General features: G+C 35.2%; 1 protein-coding gene across 3 annotated transcripts; it reads left to right on the forward strand.

Moving 5' to 3' along the window:
• The first annotated feature begins 1,077 nt into the window (after positions 1-1,077).
• LOC129263692 (kalirin-like) lies at positions 1,078-27,314 on the forward strand. 3 transcript variants are annotated; one of them, XR_010292970.1, is made up of 20 exons: positions 1,078-1,248; positions 1,833-1,976; positions 9,501-9,701; positions 10,201-10,317; positions 11,158-11,349; positions 12,047-12,329; positions 12,905-13,020; positions 13,552-13,674; positions 14,215-14,397; positions 15,087-15,269; positions 15,967-16,076; positions 16,568-16,727; positions 17,792-17,884; positions 18,255-18,374; positions 19,455-19,637; positions 20,877-20,978; positions 23,058-23,139; positions 23,643-23,730; positions 25,231-25,700; positions 25,759-27,314. XR_010292970.1 is itself a non-coding variant. In XM_054901594.2 (19 exons), the coding sequence occupies exons 1-19, from the start codon at positions 1,084-1,086 to the stop codon at positions 25,352-25,354; spliced, it is 2,769 nt and encodes a 922-aa protein (XP_054757569.2). In that variant the 5' UTR covers positions 1,078-1,083; the 3' UTR covers positions 25,355-26,096. The 3 variants fall into 3 exon arrangements, 2 of the variants coding, with proteins under 2 accessions (XP_054757569.2, XP_063952677.1); XM_054901594.2 differs by having other exon boundaries at positions 25,231-26,096; XM_064096607.1 differs by lacking the exons at positions 1,078-1,248; positions 1,833-1,976 and adding an exon at positions 3,328-3,981 and having other exon boundaries at positions 25,231-26,096.

Here is a 27,314-nt window from a genome sequence, read left to right on the forward strand (position 1 = left end):
AGAATAGATGCTGACAGAGGGTGTCGTCATTCAAGTAACAATAAAAAACTTTGTACTGGGAGAATATTAGGAGAGAATATAATACTGCTGTCTGTTCATTTGAGTATGTTTTCTTCTTTTAATGTTTAATATCATACCTTTTTTGCCTGTGAAATCTTAATGTTGCAAAACAGAACCCTCAATGATTGTTGTTAAAAGATTATTTTGAATTGTATTTAAATGCTAGCTTATTGCATTAAATCAATACTCGACATACCTCAATAAAAAAAAAAATATTTAACTATTTTAACAACCAAGTCACATCCTTTAATAGCTGATATTTGGTCACAGTGATGTTGTTATTCAGTTTAGCAATCCCTTGTTTAGGATTATATTTCCCAATGTTATCATATTATCATCACTAAATTAATTAACCAAAGTCAGCGGTTGTGGTAATGTTGAAGATGAAGAGCAGACAACCACAAGTTGCTTTATTTCCTTAATCCTTCCAATTTCAATTATGAGACCAAACTAGTATGAAACAGAGATTGAGGACTTTTTAAGAATCTGTGTGAAGAAAAAAAAAGGATTAATAGAAGAGAAATAGAGGAAGAGAGAGGGAAAGATGAAGAGCAAAGTAAAGAGTTAGAAAGACAAAACAATAGAGAGAGTGAGAGAGGAAATAAAGAGAATGAAAGAAAGAAAGATAGAAGGAATGAAAGAGAAATAGAAAAATATAAAAGAGTGTGGAATGATAAATTAATCAAATTGTAAGGACACTACCAATGTGTCAGCAAAGCTTTAATGCATAGCGCCATCTGTTGATGTAAATCAAGTTAGTTTCAGTGATATTTCAAATTTGTTGAATTGCTTTTTTCTTTGTAAGAGATTTCAATGGATTGTGAATGAAGCCCTGTGACAAACATAACATTATTTCCAATGGGATAGAAATGAATATATTGGGGGAAAAAATCTTCACATTCTTACATAAAATAAGCTCTTTATTCAAAATAAAATAGTTGTAATCTTTATCCCTATGTCACAAGAATCAGTAAATAAGATTCTTTCCTATTTCTTTTATTTTCTTTCATCAGGCAAATCGAGATGGAATCAAAAAAGGCCAACTACAGTGATACCTGCCACCACATTGATGGGTTGCTAAGCAACCTAGAGGATGGGAGGAGTAAACTAGATGACTTATGGGCCACAAGAAGGCTTAAACTAGAACTGTGTTTGCAGCTCAGGCATTTTGAAAGAGATGCATTAGAGGTAAGATTTGGAAAGATTTGAATGGGGGATTGTGGGGAATGTGGAGCACAAAGATTTTTTTTGCGTTTTTCGATTTTTTTTTCTATAATAAAAACCCACAGAAAAATTTGCCTTTACAAATGGCTTTATAGGCATGTACAAGAATATATGTGTCTAATGGATTCATGATTAGCAGAATTTAAAAAAATGCATATAATTTCATAGATTCCACAACCTTATAGCATACTTCTACATTTATTAAATGAGTTATAAGCAACCTTCAATATAGTTTGTCTTTAAGATTGGAGATTGTATTTATTAAGTAAATAAAAGTCTTATGATATATTTTGAAGGGAAATTATATAACAACAAAACTTTTTAAGATGTTGAAATGCAGTTAGCTAATAACATATTTATAATAGAAAAAATAAATGATTCAAATCATTATTCTTTTTTAGGGGGGGGGTATTAAGGAATGATAATTCTCTTTTGGAAGAGGATATAAATTTGGTATTCAGTACTCTTTTGAAAAGAAGAAATAAAACAAACTGGAAAACAAAATAAATGCTTGATTAATGTTTTTGTTATGATTCTTTTGATTTCAGTTACTAAGTCAGCTGCCAATTTGGACGCAAGAGATGCACAATAGGGATTTCAGCTTTGATCTGGATGCAGCAGATTTCATTCTAAAGAGTCATTTAGAGCTTGTAGAAAGTATTCAAGAAAACACTGTTCAACTCATTCAAAAGGTAAGAAAGATATACTTGAAATTTAGTGGTTAAGATTATACCAATGGCTTCTTTGCGATATTTGGCAGTATTTGGAAATAAAAAATAAGTGGGGTTTACACCCATAGCCCCCCCAAAAAAGCATTTCATCTCCAAAATACAGAAGTTAAAACATGGTTTGCATGACTTGCACATTATCATTATGTGTGGGTTGGCCTGAAGGTATCTTTAGAAAGTCATATTTAAACAAATATTTACTGTTCATAGTATGTCAGAGCAGCTTTTCCAATTCCCCATTGTTTTGTCTAAGCAAGAATGGTGAGATTCTAAAGGAAAATACAATGAGTTTGGTCCCCGATACGAACTTCAGCTAAACAAAGGCTTAGACTAGACTGCTTTCTTATAAGAATGGATGAGGCAATGTGTTATAAGAATACACTGGCATGAGGCAAAGTGAGAGTAGACAAAGTGGCAATTGGCATCCTGTCTGGTGCATTGGCAGATAGATATTACCCTGTATACTTATTGCTGGCATGTGCACGTGTATGAAATGTGGTGACGGGGGAAGCATGCCACTTTCATCCATGATGAGCTCAAAGACTGTTTGCAAGCCATGGAGGCCAATGTGAACATGTAATTAAGATCAATAGAAATGGTCCCCTCCCCCGCCGCTCCCCTGCGTAAGTGTGAACAAGAAGCAAGGTACCCCTGACCACTGGCTCTCCTTGAAACACTTTGATAAGGAGCAAATTAGGTTCACTATTTTGTTTGTCTCGACTTGATAGAAATAATGCAATACGCGCCATAGTTTTATATGAAGTCTGTACTCAGTTCAGTTGTGACAAGTCACTTCTATTTTTAAACCTTATTCAGGGATATCAACCAAGTCCCTTGATTTTTTGTTTACAAATATATGTACATATAGAAGTTCACTTTTCAATTTTTTTGTCTGGTACTGTTGCACATAATGAATCAAGTCCAATGTTTTATTTTACTACCTCTGCTGTCTTTTGGCAAAAGTTGGCAATTTTTGCTTAGACACTTTAGATTAGCTCTAAATTTTTCAGTGACAGAAAAAAACTTGATTTCTAATCAATCTGTCAAAGTGAGATCTTTGACAACTTAACCTCTTGTAAGAGTCTGATTTTAATTTTTCTTTTTTCTTTTTTTTAACATGAAAATAATGATAATGACACCCACTACCCCTCCATATATATGCAGAACTACATTTTCCTCAATATTCCTACTGGTTGAGTTTTTTCCCCCCTTAGGCAGAAGTGGGATACCTTACCCCAAGGTGCTGGTAGTTTAGAAGAACACTGCATTTATGATATAGCAGCTGATATATGATTAATTGACAGGATCATACCACACTTTCTATGAACTCATTAGGATATAACATTCAACTGCAAATACTTTGCTGTGCCTAATTTCTTGCTGATGGTAATTTTTACTTCTGGAATATGGCTTCATGGTCTTAGCTATTGGAAGAACTAGGAAATCACTGGTCAGAGTTGTGATGAAGCCGTGTTTTTCTGTAAATCTATTTTGAGAAGAAACGAAGGTGCTTTTGCACTTTTGCAAGGCAGGATATTTACAAAGGCTTTTGTTACATAGTATTCAAATACAAGTTGTGAATATGTCGAAGAAGAATGGAGTAGATGTATCCTATGGTTCAAGAGCAGGATCCTAACCAGTAATCACAGTGGCGATGCTTTGATTTCTTGTGGATTGTATATCTCTACTAACAAGGATTACTATAGATCGGCGTTGGTAAAAAATGGGATAATCCAATATAACCCTTCGACCTCGTCTAATGTTTTGAATTTTAGATGGAACTAATTGACAGTGGGAATAATAATAATAATAGCTAGTTTTTATAAAGTGCTTTTCCCATACGGGCTCAAAGTGCTTTACAGCATATTATTACCCTGGTCATTGGATTCTGGAATATGGCTTTATGGTCTGAAGTTTTAGAGCTACAGTGATGTCTTCAAGGAAGACTTCAAGATGTAAAACTAAGAAGGTGTGTATAAGAATCATACATTGTGAATAGAACAAGGTGAATCCAATTAAGTAATGAATTAAATCGTAAAATTTTGTCAAAATAAATAAACAATTTTAAATGAGATGTTAGTTTGTCATAATTCATATCATTGGAATTTATACCCATTTTTCTTTCCCTTGAATTGTTTCCTCCAGATTTTCATGTGTTGTAACCAACTTTGAGTTTTGGAGTTCTGAGTTTAATAGTCTAGTATTGAAGAGTATCTGTTTCAAAGGCATTTGGGACTCTGGTTTGAGTACTGCAACTGCACCAGCTTCCAATATGGATTTACACTTGACACTCCTTACCAGGGAGTGTTGCTAAGTCGGTAGCCAGTTGAATGTGAGAGTCAATGTAGTTGGGTCTGCATTGTAAGCACCACAGTCACAGTGCCTCGTTGAAATACTCTGTTGAGAGAGGAGAAAGTACTACAGTGCATTGTCCTTTAATAGCAAAGTTCTTTCTGACCAGAAATTGTTAAAAAGTTTGTAAATGAATAAGGCAATGTACAAGAGGAGAAATATTCTTACAATTACATGAAAAAGGTGAATGCACATTTTTACAAAAGTCTTGTTCATTCCCCATCAGTTTTATTTTTCTCTTCTGTTTCTTAGTTGTTTGTGTAAGGCAAAAAATTTGGGATCGTTGCCTAATCCTGTATGCAATGAAACAATGGATATGTCTTCTATTTAATTAATTGTTTCATATATCATAAGTCTAAGAAATGCTACAGCAGGAGACTGCTAGTCAACAGTTAGTTAAAATTTAAAATTTTGAAGCAAAACTATCAACCCTTATCGTAGTATATGTACATGAATATGATACCATTTCTTCAAGGATATGTTTAATACTGCATGACAAGAACGGCATATATTCTGCAATTTTAATTATGCAGAGTAAAAACTAAAAATAGTTCAATTATAAAGGCCATACTCATCTCCTGTTTTGCCACACTTTAAGGTCAATATGATTGGGGGTACTATACGGTCAATTACATTTCTAGGACTGACTGCAGTTTTATTACATACGGCCGATAGGACAATAGCAGGTACTCCAGGTAAAGGAAACTCACACAATATTAATTAGCTCTCAATTCCCTTGGCCTGACCGATGGATAGGCCTGTGTATTGGTTGATTATGAGGATCGGTTAAAAATGAATGGATCGCAGAGAATCGATGATTACATTTTCATGCCTTGTGTACTGGGCAAAGAGACAGGACAATGACTTGTTTAAAGAGAAATTCCAGTATTTGCAGTAAACACTGATTTCATGAGAAAGTCTGTAAAACAAGGCTTAATTGTCAGTATATCATCGAGGATCTAGATCTGGTACAGTTACATAAACTGAACTTTGTGAAATCTTGAAATCTACGCTGAAAAATGTTCACACTGAAGATCACCAACACAGATAGGCACACGTGGGACAGTGTATTATTATTGCTAAAATAAAGACCCGACGGAAGTGACCGAATCCGCGCTTATTTTGCTTATTTCTCAGCAATTACACAATTTCTTCCAGAATCCTTTGGCACATATTTTTTATTCATACAAACAGACACTTAGGTGGTCATTATATTAGATTCTGTAAAAAGTCATTTTTAGATCGTTACCAAAACTGGAATTTATCTTTAATGTACATGATTGTGGAAGAATGGTTGAGAATGTTGTGTAGAATCATGCATATGAATGGGATTATTGTTCTAATTTAGAAAAAAATAAACAAGTGTAAGATAATTGATTGTTTTCAAAATGTACTGTCATGCATGGTATTTGTCCTAAAATTATGAAAAGGCTTATTATTAATTGAAGTCATGGTTTATGAATTTATGAAAAAAAAACAATGACAAATGAAAGGAGAAAAATACTAACATTCAAACAAACAACCCTATATCTGTTTTAACTACTCAATTTAAGAAAGCTCGAATTTCCTTGTGTAATTGCATAAACTTAAAATTAAAACAAGACTTATTCTTATTATTCACTTATTCTTTGTCTTTGGATGTTCTTTGTACAGAAATACAAATAGTAAGAAATTTATTGGCATAACAATACATTTTTAGTGTGCTCAGGCTCAGTTTGTTGAGTGAGGCCCTATTTCTGAAAATTGTTGAGTTACCTTAAAATTTATATTTTTCATTTTGTTATATAATTCTTTTATATCTTATCAGCCATATTTTCAAGAATATTTAATGGAATTCATAATTACCCCAAAATATAAATCCCCCCCCCCCAAATGAATAAAATGAAATAAATAAATAAAAAATGAAATTGGGGGGGGGGGGGCTTACAGTTCGACAGCCCCCATCCCTCCACCAGGACACCACAGCATACAACTTCGAAGGAATAGCTTTAGATTTATGTCTACTACATGAACATCATTACAAAATAAGAGGACGATGGCTACAACTTTTCAATCAATCATCCAACCATAGTTCATCATTAAATACCACCAACTGGTCACCCTTAATCCAGCTCCATGGACCTGTTACACAAAACTTAGTAAATGATTACACTTTTGAATCATACAATTAATTTTCCATGTTTATCAATTCATTGAATTGTACCAATAACCACTATAATCAATTGCTAAGCCTTATGAAAGGGAGGTTAGATACAGTTAATGGAATTGAATCATACCTGACCAAATCTCTCGACTCCCGCCACGGCATTCGTACTCCTGGAAAAAGGGGGAGGAAGCGTAGTAATATTTCATCATAAATCCTCATTAAATGCCAATTAATTTGGGTTGTCTCTTGGACCTGTCATCAATGGACTTGATGTAAATTGTTTGTATTACAATGGTAGTGGCATGCATCATCATAGAGTCAGTAGTAGGGTTCACATTCTGGTTTTGATACTATCTGATATCACTTGATCGAATTCTGACTTCTTTGCTATTCAACATGTTTGAATCCAGCTTTTGAACAGCATTTTCTACACCATATAGGACACCTTTCTGATGCAAAGTTGGATATATTTGGAACAACGCTCTATGTAGGAATTACCAACAATAGACTTGAAAATTAAGGCTCATGAGCAAACAGTGGATGCATTTTGGTATATTTATTCAAAGGCAACCATTTGGAATAACAGCTGATGCTATTTTTCTTTACTACATTTGTTGATATTGATGAATACTATTGGATCGGTGATTAATAGGGAATTAAGAGAACAATCGTTAGATCAACCATCAAGGCGCATTCTTTGTAAATTTCAGTGAAAGCATTACATAAATCAATAATTGAGAGAAATTTTTGCATTTTCCTCCGAGGAACGTCGTCGTATTCATTATCTGATTTTTTAAGGTTACAATTCTGAAATTGGAACAGAAACTATATTTGACTATTTGTGTCTATTTATTCACACCGTTGGAAGAATGATGTCAAATGAACTAACGAGACAAATTGAAACGTTGTCCTTGGAAGTGTTGTGTACAAAAATGTTAGCAGACTGGCCGTGATTGTTTTTCCCTATTAATATGAGGATGCATCATTTGACTGATGTTTGTCTCAAATGAAGTAAAATCTGTCATTATGCAGTATTTGTTTGCTTGTTACACCCATAATATTGACGATAGGTCCACGGATGATCGGCTTGTCAGGACAAGGAACAATGATTTTCTGTTGCATAGCTTTTAAGTTAATCTGATGTCGTGGGTGATTAATTAACTAAAACACGCTGTATACATCAATTCTTTTCGTATTACCCATTTTTTAATATATCTTGCAACTGGTGACATCTGGAGAGATCTTACAGGACAGTTATATTGGTGATACATAAAATGGCTTGAAGGCCACTTGATGCCCATTCTATGTTTTTCTGATAGCATAAATGGATTTGGATGTAACTATAACTTGCACTTAAGGACATTTCAGATGACTATGGGATATTGTGGCCTCCAGTAGGAAATTTTAACAGGATGTATGGATGCTCAAATGTAATGGTCGATGGTCAATTTTTGGTCAGTAACCTTACTGTCTCCACAGAGAGGATACGTGTATATTTACTTTGCTAGACATGTTCAACATGGAAATGGTAATGAAAACACCTGTATTGTAATCGTTGTGAAGTATGAGTTTTCTTCTTCTGTGTTTATGTTTAGTTGAGATAAATTTCATGCGAATGAAAATATTTTGTTTGAATAAGACAAACTTTGATTACATTCTGATTGTCATATGTTGATGGAATTAATGAGATAAATTTTGTCTTTATATCAGTGTATGAAATCATCAAAGGATGCAAGGAATTTTTTTTCCTCTGCATTATAAAGGGATCCCACATTGAGTCTTTTCATTCCAATCCTACAGATTCAGCACAGACAATACAAAAGGACCAATGCCACATTGCATAATAGTTACTATTATAGTAAATTTGCCATCCAATGGTATACAAATAATGAATGTTTATGAGTGCAATGGACAGAATACTTCATGAGGTGAAAGATGAAATGATCCATTCAACGAGGCGTAGCCGAGTTGAATGGATCATTATTTCATCTTTCACCGAATGAAGTATTCTGTCCATTGCACGAATGAAAAAAACATTCATTATTTGGTTTATATGACACATAAAAATTGATTATTTTTTTTCATGTGAAATTATGAATTTCGATGCAAAACATGCTCATGCAGTGCGAGTTCGGTCTGTTGATTGTTACGTCATTACAACTTGCGTATTTATTTGTCTATGAGCTGTCTCGGTGCGCGCGTGCAATGGACAAAATCGTATGGATCCAAAATTGCACGATGAATGGATACAAAATTGCACGGTTGATGACGTCATTGCAAAATGGGCTGAATGAACGATATTAAACAACCAATCAAATCGCAAGGATCTATCTAGGTGTCATATAATAACTACTATGGTAATGATGCTCAACAGCCAATCATAATCAAGGATTCTATGCAAGTTACATTTGGATGGCAAAGTTACTATAATAGTAACATTTATGCAGCGGGAGCCCAGCAATGGAGCATTGAAATCATTTTTGCAGTAAAGCTAATGGACAATCAATTATGTTCACCTGTTGCCTACCTACATGGGTTGTCCATGTATAAAGCCTATGGAAATTCCAAAATTAAGTGGTCAACAGATGAATATATTGCCTACTGGAACCAGTTGGCCCCTGTTCAAAGCCAATTGGAATGAAATAATGTATTGGTTAATAATAATAATAATATAATAATATAGGGTATTTATATTGCGCACATATCCACCTTGTTAGGTGCTCAAGGCGCTCCTATATTACCCGGCTAAGCTAGGCGTTCATAGCGCACACAGCTTTTTAAGGAATTACTTCCTACCGGTACCCATTTACCTAACCTGGGTTGTGTGCAGCACACTGTGGATTAGTTTCTTGCTGAAGGAAATTACGCCATGGCTGGGATTCGAACCCACGACCCTCTGTTTCAAAGTCCGAAGACTAATCCACTGGGCCACAACGCTCCACTTACATTTTCTTATGACACATTACCTATTTACATATTTCCCATTACAGGGCAGAGACCTGGTCCAGCTCTTTGACTCGGCTGGGAAGGTCTCCATGAAAACGGGCTCCATCCCGGCCCAGACCCGAATCACGGTGCTCCTGGACGACATCCGAGATGCCTACCTGGAGCTGGAGGATGTGTCAGAGAGTAGGAGGATCCAGCTGGAGCAGTGCAGGGACCTCAGGCAGTTTGAGGTCGACGCTGAACAGGTAAATGTCTTTCGGACTGAAAAAAAAACCCATTTGTTTTCAATTGCAATTTTCAATTACAAATCCACAATTGACAGGTCGATTTCAACTAGAGCAAATAAGTCTATACTTTCAGTTTCAAGAAGAAGATTGGCCTATCACTAAATAATCAACAGGTTAATTTTAACAGCAAATGAATTTATCCAGGGATCAATCAATTTCTAATTAGGTGCAAGTATTAGGAATTACATTTTGACATAAAATTGAATGCAGGTTTCATTCAACACCTCCTTGGACATATACAGTAGGTGGAACAGTGGAAAAAGAGAAGTTAACAAGTTAAGAAAACAGAATTAAAGAGTCTAATATAAAAGATCCTTACTCAGATAATCTACTCAGATAACATAAGGTTTGAATATAATTGATATTATCTGAAAGTATGATTCATAAGATGCAAAAAAAATTATTCCTGGGATGTTACTACTTAAGTCTCTCACATTCTTTTTTTTCTTTTTGGAAGGTTGAGACCTGGATCCACACTGCTGAGAAGATGCTGGCCGTAGCTGCTATACCAAACTCACTCAATGAGGCAGAGCAACTACAGGCAGAACATCAGCAATTTGAACTCGCTATCGAGGTAAGTAAGACCATCATGAAGGGGTGCATCGGTGCTGGAGGGGGGGGGGATGGGAGGATAAGGATTTATGATGTTGTAGTGATGACACTGATTACAGTGGTGATGAAGAAAGTATGAGGAAATGTTGATGGTGATAATGGTAATGGAAAACATCATCAATTTGAAGAACTATTAAGGTAAGGTAGATTATCTGGGAGGAAGATGCTGATGGATGGTGTGTCCATTGTGGAGGTAGGGGGGTTGGATTATTGATATAATATTAATTGGAGTAGGAATGACCATGGTTAGAGTGATGATTCAAGGGGTGAATGGTGATATTGACAATGAGAAAGATAATAGTATTATTGATGATCACATTGAATGACATGATGATATTGGTGATCTTTATTATGGTAAAGTGGTTATGGTGGTGGGGTGGTGGTGAGGCTGATGATGACAAAGCTGAAGATAAAGAGGAGATAGATGATGATAATGATGATGATGATGGTGATGATGATGACGATGGTGATGGTGATGGTGGTGGTGGTGGTGGTGGTGGTGGTGATGGTGATGATGATGATGATGATGATGATGATGATGATGACAAAGCTGAAGATAAAGAGGAGAAAGATGATGATGGTGATGATGATGATGATGATGATGGTGGTGGTGGTGGTGGTGGTGGTGGTGGTGGTGGTGGTGGTGGTGGTGGTGGTGGTGGTGGTGATGATGATAGTGATTATGATGACTGCTGTGATGGAAGACCCTTCAGTTATTGTTTAGGGTTAGCTCTTTTTTTTTAGCTTGATACTTAAAACCACATTCATTCCTTCCTTCTATCTACACCCTTTTCCATTTCAGAAAACACAAGAAAGTGCAATACGTCTTCACGACACTGCCTTCAAGCTCTTAGAATCAAGACACTATGATTCTGAGAGGATACAAGGAATTGCCTCTAGTATCGAGAGGAGATGGCAGGCCCTTGTCATGCAATCAGAAGATAGGAGGAAACTCTTCCAGTATGCTGCCAGCTTTTACAAGACTTCAGATAAGGTGTGTGTAAGAAAGGGCTTAAGAGGAATGAATACATTTACCAAATTTATTAAATTAGAAAAATGGGATTTGCACAAATTAATGCTTAAGTACTACTAGGTAAAGATAAAGTCAAGTTGTGTGAAAGATGGAAATAATTCTTTTAAGCTATCAAATTCTGTCCATGTATGTAGAAAAATTATAAATAGAAATTGGTTCAAGTGATTTTTCTTCAGGTGCCCCCACTTTCATAATATACCAAATAGTAAATTAAAAAGTGAGGCTGATAATGAATGTGCCATCTGTTACAGCTTGTCTGTGGTCAGTGCATGCATCCTTGCCAGAATTGAGTTAATTATTTATCTCTTAAGATACTTTAATATCATACAAGAAATCACCATTTTATAGGTACTTTACAAACAATCCTTCACAAACTTTTTGAGATATTTTTAACAATAATTCACTCTCAAGACCAGGGGTCTATTTCACAAGATTTAGGCGTGACTAGAGTCGCACTTAAATTTTGAGTTGCATGCGGACAAATCATGCTAAGAGGATGCATACTACTGCCTATTAATCAACAAGATTGAGCGCTACATATCGTGTGCGTAACAGCATTTAAGCAAGACTCTAAATCACACCTAACTCTTTGCGAAACCCCCCCTGAACTAAATTTTATCTTAAATGCTTTTTCCCTGACTATACCAATCTGTCTCAGGTGCAATCAGTGTTAGAAGATCTCGAGAGGGAGTACACTCGGGAGGAGGACCTCTGCGGTGGGGGTAGCGGGGACCGTTCCCCTCCTCAGGTCAGTGATGCCGACATCGCCAAACACATGAGCAGGCATCAAGACCAGAAGGAAAGCTTCTTGAGGGCGTGTACCATGGCCAGGCGCAACGCAGAAAGTTTCCTCAAGTACCTAAAAAAGTGCAATGTTTACTCAAGCCAACAGGGCTCTAGTATGGCCGACAGGACGAGAGGGCCTGAAGGTTATGTCAAAAGTAAGTAGTGTTGTTTCAGGGATGCTTCTTGTACAGACTACAATTTCTTCAAAATCAATTTTAGCTATGGAAATCCAGCAACACCGTATATCATTTAGAAGCATAGTGCTGGAAGATAATGCACCTTCATGCAGGCATCATTGATTTGCCAATTTAGTGTGCCATTAGCATAGGACAGTTCATACACCTTGTGTAATGACAAAATATGGTGTCCCTGGCTGTCTGTAGGTAAGATTTATCAGAATCCATATAAACTCCCAGCATGACTATGCTCAGTTTGGTCAGATGATTATGAAAAGCACAGACATGTATGTGTGACATCATAACATTGACAATAATCTTGACTTTAAAAAAGCCTTGTAAGTTTTCGTAAATCTTTGTCTGTCATTATTCCACTACATAATATGAATTTTTATGTCCAGAAAGTCTAAGTGTGTGGGTGATATGAGATAAAAGCATCCTTTTGTAGATGCATTTTATGATATTGCAGTCTTTACCTTTATACCTTGAAGAATTCTGCATCTATGCATGATAGTGCTAACATTTGCTTCATTCTTCTGTCTCTGCTTTTACAGGAATACTAGAAGAATTACTGTTACAAGAAGACAAGGTGTTAGACCATTGGACTCAGAAGAAGAAGCGATTGGACCAATGCTTGCAATATGTCCTGTTTGAAGCTAGTGCTAGACAGGTAAACATTCAAACCACATTTAAGAGTAGCTTTCCTGTTCATTACATTAATATGGGAGTATTTAGTAGTTGATATCATATAGTCTTTTCATGTAAGAGAATGCTGAGTACCCCACTTTTGAACTCCTTTATGGAATCGTTAAGTAAACCCATACTATGCCTTTACATTTTTTTTCAGGAATAGCCTCAATTTTACTTTCAAACAGTAAATATTTGAGATTTAACTATTAAAAAAAAAGAATTTTTGTACAAACATCAAAACATACTTCTGAAAAACAGACATATTAAAATCACAGGTTTATATAAAATGATCAACATATTCTGACGCTATGCAAAACATCAATCATTCAAATGTTTTTGAAGGACTGGCCAACCACATACATGTAAGCTAGGTGTTAATCTAACCACTTCACCACTCAGTAACTCGAATGATGAAATAAACAGATTTGAGGCTATTGATTTTGAATTTTAAATGTTTTTATTCCAACATGTTTGTATGATATTATGTCTGGTACCTTAACCACCCATCCAGGCTTTAAATTGGATCCATGATACGGGAGAGTTCTATCTGTCAACCCATACCAAGCTAGGGGAGGATAAGGAGGAGACAGAGGGACTACTCACTGAGTACAATGAATTCAAGAGTGCTGCTAAGGTAAGTAGATAATAATACAAATATAGCCCAGCAACTTCTGCGTTTAGCAGTTAATCTGAAGTGCATTTGATGAAACCTGCAGCAGCCAAGGAAGATGGAATTTTTAAGGAGGAGAAAGAAGTAAACAGAAGGAAGAAAGAAAAAAAATGGGAAGAAAGACTGAGGACGAGAAGGAGGTTGCTTTGTGCAGTGTCATCCTTGATATAGGATAATTGTCATGGTTAAAAAGTTGAAAATTCAAAATTAGAAAGAGACCCTATTTTGCTATATTCTGATACAGCATCAATACACCAACATGAACTGTTTCTTATACCTCTCTCTTCCCATTGGAGAATGGTGTTGCCATTTCCCTTGTTTTGGGTTTTATGAAGTTTGTGTATCCTTCCAATCACCTAATGATTCAAATGCTGAGGCAAGGGATATGTTCCTTACAGTCTCTTGATTCTATCTATTGCAAAATTCACTCAATGCCAACTGCATCCAGATGGTGACCAAAGTAACCAAAGTTTGGATGTCATATCTTCATTATTTTCATCCCAGGAAAATGGTGAGAAGGTCAAGTTATTACTACGACTGGCTGACAGTCAGCTTGAGAAGGGTCAATCTCACGCCTCCCGGATCAAGTCATGGGTCAGTGCAGTGGACAAGAGGTATAGAGACTTCTCACTACGAATGGACAAATACAGGGCTCAACTGGAAGGCAAGCTGGGTCTAAGTCATGAGGTGGGTTTATCAAGGAATACATGGAATATATTATGAGATGATAGTGAAGATGATCAAGGATTTTTGGGATGATCATGATGGTAGTGTTTGTAATAGGGGTAACAGTGATGTTGTGGTGGGTATTGTGTTGTTAGCTGGTGTAATGATGATGATGCTGATGTCGATGATGATGGTGATGATGATTGAAGGGATGATGATGGTGATAACCATGATGATGATGGTGGTGGTGGTTACCATGATAAAGAATGTGATTATGATTCTTATAGTGAATATGGTCATGATACTGACAATAGTCATCATTTTTATGATTGCAAAAACAACAATATAGAGAATTTGAATAAAAATGAGAAAAAATAAAACAGAATTAAGGAAAATTCAGGAGACAAAATGACCCAAACCAGTAGGAGAGGGAATATTACAGGATTATGATGTTAGATTGAATTTGTGGAGCGTAGTAGATCCTCGTTTGAATCGGTAGAATATGCAAGATTCTTATGAAGAAAAATATTTTTAAAAAGATGACAGAAATAATGAAAATCAGGTGTTATTACTGACAACATTTACCAGACGTTTTCATGACCTTAGAGAAGTTCTATTATTTTACTTCCATTCAATGATAGTGAAATGACAGGAAGTAAATCAGTTTTTGAAGACTTTTCTAACCATCTTCTGTCCTTTTGTTCCTGAAGGATGATGGAAATCTCTCATTAGACAATCGGAAATCAGACTCTAGTCTGGAAGTAAAGTTAAGAGATGTTGCCAAGGGTGTGGGTGAGGAGAAGAGAAAATCAGCAAGGAAAAGAGAGTTCATCATGGCTGAGTTACTACAAACAGAGCAGGCTTATGTTAGAGATCTTCACTGCTGTCTCACGGTAAGATGGGCTACAAGTAGAACTTTCAGTGAATTAAGATCGTATTATGAATCGAATTAGTCGTATTTGTCAATCGCTGATATTCAAGATTCATTCATTTCACTCATCAATATCAAACAAACTTCATGACTTCATATTTTTATAGATCCTTAGTCTACCACTCAGCCATAATATGTGATTTGGATCATCTAATCATGGAGACTATTTTGTCCATTGTTTTTACTTTAAGTGCTTGATGATTTGTTCTATTTTATATGTAACAACCCATAAAATTGAATATCTGTACTGAGTTACTTTATGTAATAGGATCTCTGTGACTTTTGTCAAAATTGTAAGTCAGGGATTGTATTGGTTCATGTAATTTAATGGTTGTATGAGATGGCTACCTGCAAATCGTATATCGCTTAAACAACTTCAATATGAAGACAATGTTTTTCTCCTCTATCATATTCATGTCAAAATGTTGTCAACAGCACATTACAATATGCTCAATTCTTTGAAATAATCAACCTGGTTGTATGTCTGACTGCCATTTTTCTCCATTCTTACTTCACTTTGTGAACTGACTAACCCATGAACTAGAAACGGAGAAATCATTATTGGAAGTTCCGAGATATAGGGGGTCGAACATACATAATGTATGGAATTATTTCCATTTCTCATTTTTTGATTTCTTTTTTTTTTAATCATTTTGTAGAACTACATGTGTGAAATGATGGCATCAGTAGGAGAGGTACCAGGTGGCATCATTGGAAAGGAAAATATCATTTTTGGGAATATCGAGGAAATTTATGCCTTTCATAAAGAGTGAGTATCCTTTGTTTCTCTCTATTACATTTTGTAGCAATATTCCCCCCATTTATTTATGAATACTGATGGAGCGAATTGTGGTAATGGTGATGATGGTGGTGGTGGTGGTGGTGGTGATGATGATGATGATGGTGATGATGATGATGATGATGATGAATTTCTGATTTACATTTGTTTGCTTTTATCATATTTTGCTAAGAAGTCAATGCCTTAAAGGGTTAAAGAAACATGATTTTATTTTATTTTTTGTTATTGTCATGATTGTAAATATGTCAGGTATTGAAATCAGCTTCTGCTATGTCTATGTGACTTACATAATCAAATTCATTGGTTGAGTAGTCAATAAAATTGAGAATAAACGATCACTATATTATGAAAGTTTCTCTGCAATATTTATAATAAACCTTATAATAAATCTTGAATTCCAATGAAACATCTAAATTTGAACTTGTTCACATCCATCATTTCTATTTTATTTCTTTTTACAGCATTTTCTTAAAGGAACTAGAGAAATATGAAGCAATGCCCGAAGATGTCGGCCATTGCTTCGTCACATGGGCCGACAAATTCCAGATGTATGTAACCTACTGCAAGAACAAACCAGATTCAAATGCCTTATTAGTTGAACACGGAGGAGCTTTCTTTGATGTAAGTAGAATAGCATCATGAGTACATTATACAAATTGAATTTCATCCATTACATTAAAAAAAAAAAAGCTTTCTTTGAAGTCAAAACCAAAATAGGGATTAAACATGCATGCTATATTTGAAATTATATTCCATATACTTACAATCTTGAAGTCTGATTGGGAAAAATGAATCTTATGGTAAATTGTAGATTTGACCATCACACTCAAGTTGGTGTTCTATTTTGTATTAAAAAAGCCAACTGCAACCCTTTCATAGAAATCTATTACGATAAAAAATATTAATGCTGCATGTATAATTTTCAAAGGGGAATCCAACCCAAATAAAAACTTGTTTTTATAAGAAAAAGAAAAATCAGACAAGTTGATAGGTGACAGTTTGAACAATATTGGACAAACAACAAGAAAGTTATGAATTTTTAAAAGTTGTAAATATTGGTAATCACTATACCCATGGAGACTTCAAATTGGCCGCATATGGGATGTCATAGTGATGTAAGGCAAGGACTACTCTTCCATGTACTCCAATACATATTATGGCTAAAATGTAATTTTTCCCAAAAGTTTTACTTCAAATTATATTTTTCTTTCATGAGGACATAAAACAATATACTACCTGGGTTATATTTAGATTACTGCCCCAGGGGAATGGGTACTTAAGAGAAAACCACAAATCCCTGATAATAAAGTACATGGCCTATGGGAAAGTTGTCCTTGCCCCTTGTCATAATTTACTTACCCAGTGGCCAATTTGAAATCTACATACTATTAGTGATCTCAATTTTAAAGCAGCTATAACTTTCTTATTGCTTGTCCGATTTCTTTCAAACTTTCACCATTCTGTTTAATTTATTTTTCTCCTTCCCAACACAACATTTTATGGCCAAGGCTGGATTCCCCTTTAAGGTATAAGTGATGACTTTATTGGCCTGAATCAGTCAATGAATCTTTCATCTATGGTGTATGTTTTTTTTTTCTTTAATGCATGGTTTTTGGTTTTCAATATGATGATCTTTAGTTCACAAATGACTCTTGTTTATTACATTTGATCTGTCCTTCCAACAGGAGATGCAAAAGAAGCACAACCTTGGTCTCTCAGTTCAAGCTTATATAATCAAGCCAGTACAAAGAATAACTAAATATCAGTTGCTGCTCAAGGTACGAAAAACACCGTCTCTCTATCTCTTTGTTTGTTTTTATATTTATGTGTAAATGTTTTTGTCCTTCTGTATGTCTGTATTCATGTCCCTCAGTATGAGCTTATATTATCAAACAGAGAATAACAAAGTATCAGTTGTTGCTCAAGGTAGGAAAAAACTGTCTCTTTCCATCTCTCTCTGTATGTAATTGTGTCTGTCTGTCTTTCTGTATGTATGTATGTCTGTCTGTCTGTCTCTCAGGATAAGCTTGCATAATCAAACCAGTACAAAGAATAACAAAATATCAGCTGCTGTTTTGAATGGTTGAATCGTTTGTATTTATACATAAACATTGATTGTTTAAATTGTTTGATTTTTTTTTATGGCAGGATCTTCTTGCTACTTGCGAGGAAGGAAAAGGAGAAATCCAGGATGCACTTGACGTGATGTTAACAGTACCAAAGAAAGCTAATGATGCAATGCACGTCAGCATGTTAGAAGGATTTGACGTAAGCTTTTAGATTAATTGATATTATAATCTACATTTACATATTATACACTTTACTATTCCTATCCAGCTCATTGCAAGGAAAGTATATTATATTTTCTTGAAATTATTAAAACCTTCAAATATTGAGATCATTAGAAAAATTTGGACTTTCTTATGACAAATCTTGAAAAAATTCTTGTATACCATTTTCTGTGTGACCTGAGAAAATTCTCGAAAGTGTTCTTTTCTTTCAGAATTGTAAATAAGCCCAAATAGTTTATAGAAAGTTTGATTGATTGATTGATTGTCACATTGGCACCACTCATCATCATTATTGGTGATTGCAGACAGCTTCTAGTTATTTAATATGCATATAATTTAGGCTATGTAGAAGTATGTAGAGGTTTGTAGGAAGTATCCAGGCAATTCTGCATGAGGTTAATAAGATATAGAACATATTGAAGATGGAAATTATTTAATTAAAGTGTCTAGAGAGTTTCATAGCAGCCTCAATGAACAAGTTCAAGACACTTTTTGACAGTTCACTTGGAATATATTTTTGAAATACATGTTCTAAACAAATTCTAAATGCAGTTTCTTGAGGCCTGGTCCCACTAGCCAACAGACACAAAATGTTTTCATAACAGATGCAGCAGATAAGCAGAAGTTTGGGGTGGGTCCATCTGTTTTCATCCACCCCAGCCAATGAACAAAATGGGCGAACAATGAAATCACAGTGGACAGATGCTCAATGGATTAAGAGCGTATGAAACACGTATGCAAAGAGAGTGACCAACAGATACATAACGTTTTCCAACGGATGACAAGATTCTTTACATGTACAACCTCTCTGCATCCGTAAGTGCAGTGGGACCAAGCCTTTAACAAACTAATTTCTTTGCTGTTTCTTGTATTCAGTGATCACTACATGAGCAATCAACCAATATTAAGATATATAGTTGAACTTTGACCTCTGATTTTCAGGAATTGAAGGACTTCATGTGATCCTCCATGATGTCTCTTAGTTCTGGGATATCAGGGCCCTGAATTTTGATAATTATATAATGTTTATAATTTGATCTTCAATTTTTTCTTTCAGGACTATCTACAAGCTCATGGGGAAGTGATCCTCCAGGATTCTTTCCAGGTCTGGGACACTAAACAGATATTCAGGAAAGGTCGTGAGAGGCACATCTTCCTCTTTGAGATGTTTCTCGTCTTCAGCAAGGAAACCAAGGACAGTACTGGAAAGACCAAATATGTTTACAAGAGCAAGATGGATGTAAGTGTCATTTAGAAATTTGATGGACTATTACAGGGTTCCAAGCCCATCGGTGAACTCAGTAAACAATTGATGTACATTTTACAGTTAGAGAATTTGATAAAACCCTCAAATCAGGAAAAATTCAGGGAATTTTGATTGTCTTCAAAACAGCACTGAACAAGCTTGTCAGCAGCAAGTGGAAACAAGTCCATGAGTATGACGAGTTAATTTGGTTCTTTGCGAGAGCTGATTGGGCTCCTTCAGTGAGAGTTCACAAAAACATATGAAACTGGAAATGAGTTGAAATAGTTATCATGGAATTTGGAGGTATCATCAGAAAAAAAAATTCAGGGAATTTTGTTTTCTTGAAATATTGAAAACTCTGTACTTATATTTAACACAAATCCACCTCACAAACCCGATCACAATATTAGCACATAAAACGATCAGACATCATGGCCCAGACATCTAGAATGAATTGCCCAATGATATTAAACTCACTGCATCTATGTTTTCTTTTAAAGCTTCATTAAAAAAATTTCTTTTATCGAAGTATTCTTAAATATCACACCTGCATGTTCACCCACTTGCACAAACACGCACACTTCATTTCTTCATTTTTCTTCTTTCTCCTTTCTGATGATTTTTGACGTAAGATTTTCTTCCAGACCTAGAACTATAGAATAATTGGTTTCCATGTAGCCCCTTTCCCCCTTTGGCTGCTATTACTCAAGCATTTATTTTGCTTATATAGTTTGCCACTGCATTTGTTTTTCACTACTTTGTCTTATCCTTAAATTGTATTCATGTCTAAATTTTGTTATGACACTACTATAAATTTGTCACATTACAATGTACTTTCATGTCATACTATGATTATGTTTATGTATTGTAAATTTATTTTTGACTTTACAATAAATGCAGAAACTCCTGCAAAAAAAATCAAGCATTCTTGAACATTGAACCGCCAAAGCACTATATAATTTTCTAAGTACCCCTGCCAAACATCTGGCTTATGTTTTTAAATGCTGTTGGAGCGCAATAAAGTTTGGCATCACCGGGTGCTTGGCTTTAAGGAGTGCTATTGATGAAAATCAACCTTAACTGTGGAAAGCCAGTTGTGCCCTTATTTGTCTTTTTGGTACAGGAAAAATGAAAGCAATTGTATGTAAATCTTGATAATATTATCTTTGATATGCAATATAATACTTCATATGAATCAGGTTCATCTTTTTCTCTCTCTCTCTTTTCCAACAGACTTCTGATCTTGGCATAACAGAACACATAGAGGGTGACCATTGTAAGTTTGCTCTATGGACGGGTAGAACGCCATCTTCAGACAATAGAATAGTACTCAAGGTAAGTCCAATTTATTATTTAAAGAACTGGGGAGCATTTCATAAAAGGACTTGTCAGACGTTTTATCCGTTAACATTATAACATTAAGAGACCAGTGCATATCTGCCAATCCAAAGAAAGGATATCACTGACGATTTGTCATTGCTAACAAGTTTGCTTGCAGATGTAGTATATTTTTTTAATATACAGTGCGTCCCCAAAAAAAAATATACACTTTTGAAATTGCTGCCAAATAAGAAATATATCACTTTGGGGGAAGAGACTTATATATATGGAAAGCCAATACAGTCAACTTTCAAATGACACCAAAAACTTGGAAAACTATTTATGCTTGAGCGAGCACTGCCCACTGAAACAAAGGGTATGAAAATTAGGGTGGGCTGGAATTAGCCTCCCAATTTCTTTCAGGCTTTTTTATTTGGTACTTGCAAAGTTGAGGGTTATTTGGTGAATTAATGATCAGTTGTGATCAGTTTGTTGTTTGTGAAAATTACATGCATTATCAAATTGAAATTTAATGCATGAGTGATCATGAATTGCAATTTTTAGTGCAGCATTTTGACTTTATCATGTTGATCTCAGCAATGTGTTCATGAGAGTCAGAAGAGTCAGATGAGGGGATAATATGACTTAGGTAGGTGAAGTACGTTGATGGGATAAAGGTCAACAGAACATTTAGCAACCCCTCCCTCCATCTCTACCCCCCCTCCACTTCTCTCCTGAGAGACTAAGCTCGACTAGGCTGGGCAGGTATTAGCCTTACAGTTTTTTTTTTAGTGGTTAGTCCTTTGGAACTTGCAAAGCTAAGGGTGTTAAGCTAAATTAATGAATGAGATAACTTTGGTTTCTTAGGCAAATTTTATGAGTTACTAAATTAAAATTTAATGCATGAGTGAACAGGAATTGTAATTTTAGTGTAGCATATTCATCTTGTTGACCTCAAAAGTGTGTTCGTGAGAGTCAGAGTAATGTGATGGTACCTGTTACAAGCAAAAGGGCGAGATATGCTAAGACTTGGTTAAAAGGGCATTCCTCTTCTTTTTGTCCTTTTACAAATTTAAAGTCATACGTACCGTCCACCTCCATTTCCCAGTCCCCCTCTCTCTGTGTCTCACTTCCTGGATTGTAGCCTATTCAAAGCTTAACTGCCAAGTGACCAGTGGCTGATGGTCAGTTTTTTTCATTGAATGATTACCAAGAAATTTACTGATTATGATGATTAATGAAATAATTTATTGAAAAAAAAACCTGAATGTTTGATTGATCACAATACACATAGAATGAGTTGGTTTACTAATAATTTTTTGATTTAATGATTGATAGGAAAAAGTTGATGCCCCAATTCAGAATTTATCATTAAATCAACATTCTGCTCTGGACTTCACTCGTACATGACAATAGCCATCAATCTCTCAACAGGAGGGGAGGGCAGTAAAGAGGAAGGGGTCAGGAGCTGAATGTTCTGTTGACCCTTATTCCATCAACCTACTTCTCCCACTTAAGTCCTATCTCACCCATGAACACATTGCTGTGATCCACATGATTAAGTTGAAATGCTGCCCCAAAAGAGATCCAAATGATAAAATTAAAATGCTGCCGAAAAAGTGTAAAATTTGTGTTCACTCATGCATTAAAGTTCAATTTAATAATTTATGAAATTTGCTTAAACAACCAAAACTGGTCACGGTTGATCATTAATTTATCACAACGCCCTTAACTTTGCAAGTTGCAAAGGATTTGCCTCTCAAAAACTGACATAAATTGGAAAGCTAATTCCAGCCCACCCTAATTTTCATACCCTTTGTTTCAGTGGGCAGTGCTCGCTCAAGCATGAATAGTTTTCTAACTTTTTGGTGTCATTTGAGAGTTGACTTAATTGACTTCCATATATGTAAGTGTTTTTCCCCAAAGTGCTATATTTTTCATTTGGCAGCCATTTCAAAAGTGTATAGTTTTTTTTGGGACGCACTGTATATTCATGCATGTAGAGTAGTTTTAATTTCATTTTATTACAACTTTACCAAATGAATAGGCAAATCTGCTGTAACTGTGTGCATTTGTTTTTGTTTGTTATTTTAGGCTCAGAATATGGACAACAAGCAGGAATGGATCAGGAAACTGAGAGAAGTCATACAGGATAGGCAGATCCACCTTAGAGCAGGTATGGTATCTGAAGGGCTCGGAAACCTTTGTTATTTGTACAAAATGAAATACAGCCAGTAGTTAAGGTCATCCAGCCTTCATCATGATATTTAGGCAACTCCTTTTCTAGTTAGGATTCATCTGCATTTGTCAGGAATCACATTTTGGCATCTATGACAACAGCACGCCTGCATTCTCCTCCGGTTTTTTTAATGCTGAAATAAGAGGATTGTAAGGAAAAAACAAATGGCTTCCTGTAGAAAGACGCTTCAATTTTTTTTTTTTTTTTGGGGGGGGGTAAATTCTTATGCAATTCTTTCTTAATAAAAGATTGTTCCACTTTGAACTATCTTGATAAAAGTTTATTTCATTCTATACTAACGTGACTACCATGATTTAGAATCATTCATTGTCTGCCTCATTGATGTTCCTATCCATGTTTTCCTGTGATTGAGGAGGATAAAAGAATTAGATCCCTAAAATGTTACATATGCATGTATCTGTCTTTTCTTTTTTTTCCAGCTCTTATTGATACAGTAAAGTTCTCAAAATCGTCCTTCACCCAAAGTGCCCCATCCACCTCTGGTAGTCTCAGTCAGAAATCCAGCAGGTAAGATGTCAAACCTTTCATTATCCTTTTTCTTTCCATGGTTATCGCTGATAGCACAAATGAAAAGCAGGTTTTTATCATCCTTGGGTATAAAGCTCATACAGCATATTCAAGATTCAAGATATTTTGTTGTCTTATACCTCGTTCACTTTATTTGAAAATTTATATTTTAGCCATCTTCTATTTTAAGGATTGTATGAATTTCAAGAAAAAAAAGCAATGGAATATTCAATGCTTGGACCAGAATGCAATGTCTTTTATTGAGTTCATAGTAAATATGCGCATGCAACTGTCAATAATTCATTTTCTGGTGGTCATTTTGAGCCTTTTGGTCCCATTATCAATCTTTTGACAATTAGAAAAGATAAGAGTTGTAATCTTATAAAGAAGTGATAGACTAATTGAAGGCAACTTTGTGCACTTATTGAAGAGAGATAACAAACCTGTTTAAAGAAGAGCTTTTTAGTTTCAGGATGGTGATTTAACCCTATCTTAACTGGGCTATTTCGGAGTAGTATATACGGGGGGGGGGTCAATTTGACTCCCCCCCCCCCTCAGATCTCGGCCGCTGATTGCGCAATCGCCGTGAAAATTTGCAAGCATGTAGAGCCGGATTTAAACTACAAGAGTGTATAGTAAAATTTTCAAATTTTTAAAAAAATATTTTTTATTATTTGATTATGCAAATAAGCATATGAAATTTGCCATAAATTTGTTTTTTTTGTGTATGTATTTGCCTTTAACTCAAGTTCTATAGCTAGTTGAATGCTAATTTTTGGTGGGAGTATCAATTATTACATTTCTAACAAATACGTATCTACAAAAAAATAGCAAAAATATAATTAATTTCTTATGTATTTTATTGTTTTTTAAATTCTTATGTATTTCTTTTTTTTTAAACCTTTGTTTTTTATTGTTTTTCCCGATGAATTTTGTCGAGGACCCTTTTCCGATCATAAATAGCATAAAATAAATCCATTTAAACCAACAAACCTAAAAATAATCATACATTTATGATTTTTGGTCGAAAAACACAATTTGCATTGACTTTTTACACTGAATCACGTATTTGAGCAATTTCTGGTCTGACATGCACTTACAAAAGGTTGCGTAATTTTGGAACCTCGTACCTGGGCGTCGTAAATTTGGTCTAAAAAAATGCCCAAGACCTGAAAGTAAAAAGTCAGTGAGCGGCGCAGTCAAAAAAATTTGTGCGACAGCGTAGTGACAAAATTTGTTGAGGGGGGGTCAAATTGACCCCCCCAGTTTAATAAGGGTTAAGGAAGAGGGGACATTCAAAAAATATTTGTAAAGGAAGTAAGCAGATGAGAAGAGTAGGTTGAGGATGAAGGATGCACTGAATCATACAAAATGGAAGAAGGGGGGGGGTGGATATGTGCTGTGGGAGAGAGGATAATCTAGCCCTATGTGTATTGTGACTAAATAGATTTTACAATTTTGATCTATTAGTGACGTTCATATTCTGTTTTTCTTTCATAGGAGTTATAATTCGGAAGAAAGTCTGAATGATGAATCTTTGCTGGAACGATATGACAGGAACTCCATAACCTCAGTATCAACAAACAACACCAATTATACAGATAACAGTGATAAGGTAAGCTGATGATGATTGGATGCTATAGTTTGACTGGCTTTGGGTGATTTCAAGTTCAGTGTTTAAAGTCGGTGTTCATGTCCAGGTACAACTAGAACCAGGCACATGAATCTTGTTTGGTGTTTGGACATTGCTAGTACCATCCACAACATCAATTCTAAAATGAAGTTAGTGCTGGTGTTTAGAATTGCTAGCATCAGCCACAACACCAAACAAAAAAGAAGAAAAAACAAAAGCATTAAATTAAGATTTGCGTTGGTGTTGAGACACTGCTAGCACCAGCTGCTACACCAAACCTTAAATGAAGATGGTGTTTGTGTTCGACATTGCTAGCACCAATATGCTACACCAAACCGTAAATGAAGATGGTGTTTGCGTTTGGACATTGCTAGTACTACATGTATCTCCAACAGCAAACCTAAATTGAAGCTGGTATTGGTGATGGAGTTGGGACATTGCTAGCACCATCTCCAACACCAAACCTAAATTGAAGCTGGTATTGGTGTTGGTGTTGGGACATTGCTAGCACCAGCCAATTCACCACACCTAAAATGAAACTGATGCTGAGGATTTGTGTTAATGAGTGTTGAGTTAACCAATTGAGTTAAAAATTTCCTCTTGTCAGTTTGAAGATAAATCTTGATCAAGGAAGAATGCCGTAGCATGAAGAAGATTATGATGTATGAGTATTTGGTAACTGATTATTAAGAATGTCATCTGAAGATTGATTGGCCTGCTTAATACTACTGAGAAAAAATAATAATGAAATAAGAAAAAGAATAAATAATGGTCATTTAAATTGTTTTAATTGGATTGATGTCCAGAACAGATGTATGATTCTCTAACTGATTGGAATGATGATGAATGTATATGTGATGATTAGCTGGTAGATTAAACATGATGTATCCAGCACAAAACCATAGCATGAGGTTGATAGCATGATAATGCTAACTATTTCAGGGAAACTAGGTTGAACAGCTATAATAAATCAGAAGCTTAATGAGGTTAATTAAGGTTATTAATCTTTTATTTTTATATTCATTGATGAATGTGGGTGCTGAGTGGAAGGCTGCATTGTACCTAAAGTTGTCATCAAATTTAAGTGATGTCATTAGCACTGGTGGGGGCACTTAGGGGGGTGGTTTGCTTGTAAAATTTTTCCTCGGAAAAATGTGCCCCCCGTTTTGGAAAATCTAATTCATAACAAAGAGAAAGATGGAAAAGATAATTAGCAAATGAAAAATAGTTAAATAAATACTGCTGACACTGCAAGTCTCCGAGTGTATATATCATGCTTGGTATTGAAAAAAAATATATAAAAGACATGCACGCATTACCATGCGAGTTTCCATCCTTTCCATGAAGTTACACACGCAAATGTGCTTTATTCAAGTGAATATCATTTTATAAAATATACATGTGATCAGTTATCCCTTTATTAGCTTCTTCATTATGAAGATTATAGCATTCTTAAGTTTGGAATTGAATTGTTTGACTACTCTTTTTTGCATCAACATAATGTCTGAATGTAGAGACTAGAAGTTTTCTACACAAGTACACACTTGACTGTTTTTTAACCTTGTCTACAACACTTCTAAGAACCCTTAATGAACTACAAAACACTGCATGTGAATGCAATTGGTTCTTACTTCAACTACAGACAAGACAATCTACATGCTAGACTCTTGTTATTTAGTTTGATATTATGAGCTCTTTGTATTGGTGATGCCATGGGGATGTGGGATGTTGGGCACCCACCCTTATGATTTTTAAAGTAATGGGAAAAAAAACCATGACAAACATGTAGGAATTTGAATTGCATTGATATCTTTTGTTTAGTGCTGAAAAGAAGATTTCTTGAATTGGCATTGTGATAGAAAGTTGAAAGTGTCTGTTTTCTTTGCCAATGTCTTACTCCTAAATATATTTTAGTTAATTGATATTTATATCAGGAACATGAACTTCCCCC

This window comes from Lytechinus pictus, chromosome 1, assembly GCF_037042905.1.
Source record: "Lytechinus pictus isolate F3 Inbred chromosome 1, Lp3.0, whole genome shotgun sequence".
Lineage (NCBI taxonomy): Eukaryota > Metazoa > Echinodermata > Echinoidea > Temnopleuroida > Toxopneustidae > Lytechinus > Lytechinus pictus.